Source organism: Arvicola amphibius, chromosome 4, assembly GCF_903992535.2.
Source record: "Arvicola amphibius chromosome 4, mArvAmp1.2, whole genome shotgun sequence".
In the NCBI taxonomy this organism is placed as follows: Eukaryota; Metazoa; Chordata; class Mammalia; order Rodentia; family Cricetidae; genus Arvicola; species Arvicola amphibius.
This window is the reverse complement of record NC_052050.1, coordinates 86,117,891-86,127,472: the sequence shown is the minus strand read 5'-3', so window position 1 is coordinate 86,127,472 and position 9,582 is coordinate 86,117,891. Positions and strand designations below refer to the sequence as shown.

At 44.0% G+C, this 9,582-nt stretch overlaps 1 protein-coding gene across 7 annotated transcripts in view; it reads right to left on the bottom strand.

The window, feature by feature from the left end:
* Positions 1 to 6,701: 6,701 nt before the first annotated feature.
* Kcnip1 (potassium voltage-gated channel interacting protein 1) overlaps positions 6,702 to 9,582 on the bottom strand; it is a 367,510-nt gene continuing 364,629 nt past the window's right edge. For all 7 annotated transcript variants that reach the window (XM_038326712.1, XM_038326713.1, XM_038326715.1 and 4 more), the window contains one exon: positions 6,702 to 6,749. In XM_038326712.1, the coding sequence (XP_038182640.1) occupies positions 6,702 to 6,749 (48 nt within the window). The remainder of the gene's footprint in view (positions 6,750 to 9,582) is intronic.

The window sequence follows — 9,582 nt, the reverse complement described above, 5'->3', positions numbered from 1 at the left end:
CTCCTCCCTCCCCCCTTTTCGCATTCCCTTTCCCCCAATAAAATAACCCCTACACATGAGCTCTGTTGCATGGCATCTTTCTCTTTCGCTCCGTTTTTTAAATTATAACAGACTTCACTCCACAGTTAAACCTTTCTGGAAATGCCTTCGGAGACATGTCCAGAGGTTATGTCTTAGATGGTTCTAAACAGTCAAGTTGTCAATGCAGACTGCCCACCATAGCATGTTAATACATTACAGAGTCACTGGCATGAGCCACTATTTCTCAGTCACTGATGATAATCGTGCAGTATCATGGCTTGTAACAGTCGTTTGTTAGTGGAGGAAGCCAGTGCAGACTTTGGTAGCCTTTAGGCCAAGTTCAGCTCTTAAGTTTGTTTAGTTTGCTCTGTGCGGTATCTTAATATCTGGTCTGCATCCATATAAAAATGGGGAGGTTTTATTTACAAGTCCAGATTTTTTCAGTTTTCTTTTGAAAATGGTTAGGTCCAGTAGCCCTGTATCCACAATCCAAAAATGGTGGCAATCCCCAGGTCTGTGTCTTAGCTGCATCCTTTACACTGTGTGTCCTATGCGACATCACTCAATCTATTTGACTTCACGTGCACATTGAACTTGATAGTTCCTGGGCTAGTGATTAAGAATGGAAGAAAGTTCTGAATTAAAATCACTTCTTTACCACTTATTCGATCATATCGGCTATGGAACTTCTGTGCCATGATTTCCTTATAGTAAACAGGGATAATTATACAACCATGCTCAAGGTGATGAAGATGGAATGCTGGGAACTTAGGAGGAGAACTATTTAGCAGGTGGTAAGTGTGCAGTGAGTAACTTGTGCTTTTATATTCTGAGTGCGCAATAGGCAGCAGAGAAGTGTGGAAGGATGTGAAGCTGAACTTTCTTGCCCAGATTTACTGTGCTGTTGAGTTCTGTTGTCTCATGTGTCATATGAAAGAGTAGAATGGTGTCCTAGCTCCTTCTTTCCTAGCTGCTGCCGCAAAATGTCCTGAAGTAAGAAACGTAGGAAGGTAAGAGTATATTTTAGCCTGTAGGTGCAGGTTACAGTCTGCCATAGCTGCAGAAGCTGGAGTGAGCTGATCACATCACATTCACCATCAGAGTGCAAAGAACACGTGTAGGCTTTTGCTCAGCTTTCTGACTCCACCTTCATGCAGCTCAAGATTGCCTGTTTAGGGAATGGTGCCACTCACAGTGGGTGGGTGTTTCTACCTCAGCTGACGTAATCAGGAGAAGCCCCCATAGCCATGCCCACAGACCGGCCTGATCTACACAATCATGCATTGAGACTATTTTTCAGGTGATTGTAGATTTTATCACATCAACAATTAAGACTAGCCATCAAATCAGCATATGCCAAGATGTAGATTACAGAAGATCCAAGCAAACTTTCTAAACTAATGAAAAAGGAATTTATTGGTACTTGTTGGTGCATGTTCCCCAAAACACTAGAGGGGCATGCATCTTCACAGGAAGCTTCAGCTAGCAATTCAGTGACATCATCAAGAGCCCGCTTCTCACAGGGCATGGTGGCACATATCTTTAATCCCTTCACTCAGGAGGCAAAGGCAAGTGGATCTCTGTAAGTCTGAGACCAGCCTGAACTACATAGCAAGGTCCAGGCTATTCAGAGAATACAGTGAGACCTTGTCTCAAACAAAACAAAACAAAACATAACATAACAAAACAAAAACAAAGCACACAAACAAAAAAAGAGTCCACTTCTCCTCATCTCTCTGCTTTCATTTCCTGTGACATATGTTGATTTACATGTTAGCTGCCCTTCAGATGACAAATGGTCAACTGTAGATTGCATATTTTACATTGTCCAGCAGAAAAATGAAGACCATAATTGCATTTTCTGCTCAAAAGCCCTAGCATTGAAACTGGTTTCTGTTTAAGTTTATTCCCAAGCTGGTCCTTGCAGCCGTGGGTATGGGAGGTAATGGTTGGCTCACTCTTCTTGCATGTGCTTCACTCTTGGAACTGGAGTGCCGTCATCTCCCCAGTATTTCATGGGTCTTCAAAGTCCCAAACACTGGAGGTTTGCTGACTTCAGGGGGCTCCAGCTCCAGGTTCTAGACCAGAGCACAAAGCTTGTTGCAATCTGCCAGTTGAGTTGATCCTACGCTTTGATGTGGAACGAAATCTTGTTTTAGCTGCTCCAAGAAACACATGACCATCTTTGCATGAGTTCTTGGCTTCATTTCCCATAGAAAAGGAGGGATTTGGTTTGGATTTATTTTTTGTGGCTGCTTTTACTAGTATCTTTCATGGCAGCTGCTTTCCAACGCCTTCTGGTGTTTGTTTGTCATTAAAGCCAGGACCGAGCTCCAGCCTCTCTCAGAAATAAAACTGGCATGGATTTTCGAGGTTGCTAAACCTACTTCCAGCTATGGAAGCAGCCACCTCAGTGTTTCAAGGAATCATCTTTTCATCTGCAAAACAGATTCCTGGGCTACCTGGCTCACAGGGCTGATATAGAGCTTGTGTTGGTTCACTTTCTGTTCCTGTAACAAAATCTTGGAGGCTGGGTCATTTCTAAAAAAAGAGAGATTTGTTTAGGTTACAGTTTTGAAGGCTAAAATCTCAAATCAGAGAGCCCTTTGATTCACTTTCTATGGTGAGGCTGCAATGGCAGATGACATCAGTGGTAGGAAAGATCATGCACTAAGACCGGAAGACAGTATGTGGACAGCAGACAGGCTTGCTCTTTTATAACAAACCTGTCTCGAAAACTAACTAAGGTCCTGTGAGAAGTACATACCTTCCTTCCAAGAGCAACGCAACAAGTGACCTAGTTATTGTGTCCACCCTTTCCCATCTTAAAGACCCTAATGCCACCTGATATTTCCATAGTAGACCACAGTCCCAACAAGCAATTACTTGGGTGTGTGTTGGGGCACATTCAAGACATATCCAAGCCATAACAAGACTCAAAATAGCTGCATAGAGAATTTCTTAGTTGAAGGCACCATCAAGTTGAGCTATCTGCTATCAGAGGCATATCATTTCCTACCCTGTATACAGTACCCACCCTCGCCTCTATCACGATGCACCCTTACTCTCTTCATAGAAAATAATTTTGTTATGTTTCCTCCTATTAGAATATAAGGCTCACGAAAGCAGGGCACATATCTATCTTATTGAGTATAGATTACTACTGTGGGAAATCGAGGGCAGTGTTACTGAGGATGCTAGGAGACAGAAGAGACCTCCAGGATCCCCTACTGAGGGGGATGGGTGTGGGGCATTAATCCACCAACTCCCAGTGGTCATGGGGTTAGGACCTCTCATTGCAGACACTGGTGATCTATTTGTTCTGTCCTGTCCTGTCCACAGGCAGAGTGGGACTCTCATGGCTAGAGCGTATCTGTGCCAGAGACATAACACTAGAAGTCTTGGCACTTCTAGTTGGTAGCAGTTGAGCATACTTGCACAGTGATGGTGAGTGTGGAGGGAGTGGGAATATGGGTGAGGCGGCCACCATGGCTACTACACAGTTGACTGGCAAATGGTGACCATTTCTGGGTGATTCAGGAGGACTAGCTTGAGACAGGGTTAGTGCCCTCGGTGTCACAATATGCTGCCAGTTCAGAACAGCCTTTTATTAATTAAAATCTGATTATATATCAGGAATGTTCTGAATTTCCCCACTCTAGTTTTTTTCTGAACATCTTCAGGATGCTCAGGGCTCATGTTAGCCTTTGGTGTGTAGCCTGGTTAACACAGGGATAAAGGTACCAACCCTTCCTTTTAGCCTAGAGCAAAGCTTCAACCTTAGGTGCACAGTGGTGTAACCTGGAGAGCCTTAAAGTAGCCAGATGTTCAGGGCACCATTAGAGATCCTGACCAGATCCTTCTGGGATAATGGCTCTGCATTAGGATTTCAAATAATATATAGTATGGAATGCTCACTGCATCCGCATCTAGGGCAAGCATCTTTGAAGCTCAATGCACAGTTTGTTTTGATGGTTCATGATGTCATTAGGGGCTCAGTTTCTTTTATTACTACACCTCTACCTTACCTTGTATGACTGGTGTCTGCTTTATTAGCCCTTTGGTTGGCAAAAAAAAATTCTTGTAATTCCTAGTTACCAGAATATCCTAGGGCATGGCTCTTTCTTTTCATGCCCGGAAAAGAGAGTATTCATGTCCTGTTATTCCCAGTACAAGATTTGAGATTCATGTAGTTTGACCTAACCCAGGTCTCATTCTACCATGACTCAGTTGTTATGGGCATGAGTGGTTCAGGTCAAGAGTTCCATTCTAGTGATGGATATTTACAGTTTCCTATCTTAGCCTTGTAGACTACTCTCTGAGCAGTGTCTAAATATGCTGATATCCAGGCCTCATCTTCAGATATTACTTTTTGACATTGGGTGGGGCCAAGACATTGGTATTTTTCAGAAATTCCCCAGGTGGCTCTGAGGCACAGCTAGGTCAGAGAACCACTGGATATCATTTAGCTTAGTGACGTAACATGGACCACATAAAGGGCCATGACTATAGATGCTCAGTTTGGGTTAAGGAGGATGTGTGACTGGGGACAAGTCACATGTCTAGCAGTCTTATAGGGTCATATGACTGCACCCAAGACATTCAAATAGAGGAACAAAGCTGTGGACCAAACTGTGAATGAAGATAGCCAGAGGCCCCCAGACTGGTGCTGTGCACACATGCACACAGGTGCTGTGGTGGCCTGTCCCCAGCTGCCAGAGCCATCTATCTTCTGTCTGCCAGTTCCCTCATCTGATACATGGCCTTGAAGAATGCCCATGTGTCATGGTTTTGTCAGTTTGACACAAACCTAGACATACTTGGGCCAAGGCAATCCCAGTTAAAGAATTATCTCCATTTGATTGGCCTCTGGCATGCCCATGGGGGACATTTTCTTGGTTGCTGATTGATGTAGGAAGGCCTAGCCCATTGTGGATGACACCATCCTTCGACAAGTGGGCCTGGACTGGTTAAGAAAGGCAGCTGAACTGGAGCTTCAGAGGGAGCAAGGAAGCAAGCCAGCAAACAACATTCCTCCATGGTGTCTGACTCAGTGCCTGCTTTAGCACAAGATGAAATAACCCCCTTTTCTTCCCGAGTTGCTTTTGGTCATGGCGATTGTCACTGTAACAGGGATTAAACTAGAGCATCATGTCTCTCTTAACTGACGACATTTGTGGGAAATGTTCTCGGTTTCTCGGATCAAGGGGAATCCTCTCACACAGTGGGAGTGCTGTATGAGGAAGGGTCCCCTTATCCCTCTAAGCTTCAGGGTTCTCAAAAGCAAAGCCAAGAACCGACCTTCTGCAATGTTCTTCCATGGAAGAATTATAGAGAATATAAATATAGAGAATGCCTATAAAACTTGTAATGCAGCCCTTGACAGATAATAGTGCTTCCTTAAATCTTTTCAAGGATGTTGTTAGAAAAATTTTTAATGTACTCTCACTGGAAAAAATAATATACATGATGGTGTACCCAAGTAATCATTTTATGGTTATAAGATAAAACTCCTTGCTCAATCTTTGGACTCTACCCCCTCAGCAGAGAGGCCTGGTTCTTCTTTTCAGCTCTGTAACCCCAACTGTCACACATGGGGCTCTGGGCTTTCCATCTTGGGAGGGGCAGTCTTGTTAGAAAGGAGATGTCGTGAAAGGCTTTGTCTTGGAGTTGCAGGTACATATGGTCACAGTATCTGCATTTTAACTGGATGCTGTTGAGGATGGGCTAAGGGCTATGACACTGTGGCCCCAAGAAAGTACTAGTAACCCCATGGTTACTAGTAATCCAAATAGATGGACTAATTATCCCTTGTCATAACTTACCTCTCCTGAGCAACGGAGTCATGGAAGAAATGATTGAGAGTGTACGAAATAGTTGTGTTTATTGATTAGAACAGGGTATAAAAGTACAGCATTTCACAGGCATTCTGAACGTTCTGGGAGGGACATGCAGTGTGGGCTTGAGCAGGGAATGAATGGAGAGGAGGCCAGACCACTGGGCAATGGTTCCCCTCCTGGGCTTGTTAAGAGACTTGCTCTATGAGCATGGATGCTAGTATGGGAGAATTATTACTCCCTACCTCTGGAAACAAAAGACATGAGCAGTTTGGGTCATCTGATGACACCATGCTTGATAATTCTGTCCTATTCTACATGTGTTAGGTGCTGCCTTCTCCCAATCTTGTCACAATAAACTCTAATTGTTCTGCATAACACTCTTTCTTCCCACCAGAGGAAGAGAAACAGGCACATTGGCTTGGGAGGCCACCAGAGGATGGTGGACATTTGGCTCAGGTCCTCTGGCTTCCAGATTCCTCCAGGTCTGCCTGACTTGGAGGCAGTGAGTCGGGAACATGTAAGCATAAAATTGTGCACTACTGTTTGAGCTTGAGCAGAGGGGCCTTCCACAGGGCAGCAGCATGAAGAGATGGGCATGCTTCTGAAACAAACTCAGGTTTCATCTCGTCTCTCTCAAGAGAAGGAAGGAGAACGAGTTGGCAATCAGAGACTGAGCCACGCGATTCTAGGTTTTGTAGAAAGTCTTCAACAGAGAATTCTTCCAAAGTGTAAAAGGTATTTCTGTCCCAAGAGTTGGTGTGTAAAATCAGAACAAGGGCAGATCAGGGCGTTGAGGTGTTTGTTCAGTGTCTCTGAGAGCAGGATCGTGAGTGTCCTTCGTTACATAACGTTTTGGAACAGCTGTAGAGATCTCATGATGTTGTCATCCTGGGAAGAGAGTGGTGGGAGAGAAGATGGTTAGAGCTGTCTGAGGCTCTTGCCTGAGTGTGCAGTACTCAAGAAAATCTCAAGAATGGGGATCCCATACTAAGGGAAATCTGCAGCGGTGTTCATTACACGCAGGGAACAAGAGGCGAAGATCTAGCTAGCTCTTTGACATTCAGGAGAGGAAAATGACCCAGTGGAACCCAGTGCGTTGTTTTTCTTTAAGATGCTCTGTCAATGTGTTTTATCAAATAATTTTCCATATCCGTGTAGATGATCACAATTTTCCCATTTATTCTATTATTGTAATTAATTATACTGACTAATTCTTGCGTGTTAAACCAACCTTGCAACATCCCATCTTAGGGCTGTGATAGCCTCATCAATCAAGCTGAGAAGGTCCTCTTTTATTCTCTATTCCTTTAGATTAATATCATTTCTTCCTTAAATGTTTGCAAGAATGCACCAATATAAACTATTTAAGCCTGTCATTTTCTTTAGGGTAAAGTTTTAAATTACAGATTCAATGTCTTTAGGACATAGGGCTATTTACATTTTTGTTTTCTTTTTGTATTAGTTTTGATAAGATATACTTTGTAAGAAATTCATACATCTTATGCAAATTGTCAAATTTACTGAAGAAATTATTATCTTTTAATATCAGAAAACTGGCAATAGATGTTATTATTTTTACTTCTGATCTCAACAATTTGAGGATTTAAAAAATATTTCTCTTTTTACTTAGCCTTGATAAGCAAGTATCAGGTTTTTTTTTTTTTGTTTTTTGGCAGGGTTTCCCTGTGTAACAGCCCTGGCTGTCCTGGAACTCACTCATAGACCAGGCTGGTTCTGCAGAGCTCTACCTGCTCCTGCCTTCCGAGTGCTGGGATTAAAGGTGTGACCACCTTGCCCAGATTTCTAAGGTATAAATATTAAAGGTGTAAAGTTCTTTTTTTTTCTGGACTCTTTTTTTTTCTGGGCTCTGGTGTAAAATTCTTAAATCTTTGCATATTAAATACCACACTTCTACATTATGATATAAAATATAGTGAAAATATAAAATATTAAACTTTGTGAGATATAAAGCAATGCTTAGCTAAAGCAGTAGTCAAGGAAACTGACCCTGTGTGTGTGTGTGTGTGTGTGTGTGTGTGTGTGTGTGTATCCCACTGAGTTTAAAGTTAAGAAAGCAGACTTTTAAAAGAGAAAAATCAAGAGAGACAAAGTTGATTGTAAGGATCCAAGTCTTTGTTCTGGAGTTGAGCAGCTTGTGTTCAAGCCCGGAACCCTTCACTTCCTACCCGTGGTACTTAACCTGTCTGTGTCTTAGTTTCCCTGGGTATACAGTATGGTTGAATATAATATCCACCTATGGCAAGGTGGTGGAAAAATGAGTTACATAAAAATCGCTGTGGATGGTTCTTGTGTGAGGAACAAGCTCCAAAAATCACTCTCATCTGAAAGTCAGGAAAGAGCACTTCTGTCAGGCATGGTGTGTGACAACAGAGTTTAAACCCCATCTCTGTCACTCATTGTAGCGTTAGCCATATTCTTAACATTGTAGTGCCCCGTCTGCTCTTCTTGAAATGGGTATGACAGATACAGCTGCTTAGCGTGCCCATATGATGAAATATTAAAACATTTCTAACTCCACAGGTGCTGCTGCTGATCCAATTCTACTCTCTACCTCAGTGTGCTTCCTTCCGGGTTCCTAGTAAGTTCCTTGGGATCCCCAGACAACTAATGGGTGAACACCAAGCTCAACAGGGACACTCTAAGACAATGGTAAGGGTCAGTAAAAAGAGGTCAGTGTCGAGCTGGTTGGTGGTGGTGCACGCCTTTAATTCCAGCACTCGGGAGGCAGAGGCAGGGGCAGGGGCAGGGGCAGGGGCAGGGGCAGGGGCAGGGGCAGGGGCAGGGGCAGGGGCAGGGGCAGGGGCAGGGGCAGGGGCAGAGAGGCAGAGGCAGGGGCAGAGAGGCAGAGGCAGAGGCAGAGGCAGAGGCAGAGGCAGAGGCAGAGGCAGAGGCAGAGGCAGAGGCAGAGGCAGAGGCAGAGGCAGAGGCAGACAGATCTCTGTGAGTTTGAGGCCAGTCTGGTCTACAGAGTGAGTTCCAGGACAGCCAGAACTATTACACTGAGAAACCCTGTCTCATAAAAAAAAAGGCAAAACCAAAAACAAACAAAGTCGTCCATGGTCAGCCTGTCCTAATTGTTAGCAGTCTGGAACACTGTCAGGGGGAGCATCTGCCCGGAGGGTTTTCAAGTGACTGAAGCTTGGTTAGTGTTCTTTGCATTAGGGGAGCTTAGGCTGTGCTTTTTTTTTTGGAATGAGGTGAACTATAAACCTTTTAAGTAGACAAAGCAACTATTTCCAGCTCAGTGCCCGGCCATGCCAATTTATTCATGAGACTTAACCAAAGCACGATCCAGGGAACAGCGGTGCAGGGTCTCCTTAACAGTGTACACAAGGCAAGCCTGGGCTCCGACCTGTGCAGGCCCTACCTGCACAAGGAGTCTGGTTTTGCATGAGCAATTCCTAGCAGCCTTGGTACTGAGTATTTGCATCATGATGGCAATTTCTAGAGTGTCTGAAATTGTAGTTTGCAGATGCACTTTTGAAGAACTTCAGGCAGCCCTATGCCACTGGATTGAGAATTGTGTTGAAGGTCTTCCAGCTGTTCCTCTGCATCTGAGGAACAGGCACAGAGACAAGCCAAAAGGACAGGCTCACCTATTTGGCAAATCTCATTCTATGAAGGCTTTCTGGCCTTCACATCTCCTAGACATGTGCTTCTTCTATCTGCTCAGTCCTGTGCTGAGCAGGCCAAGCTGGGG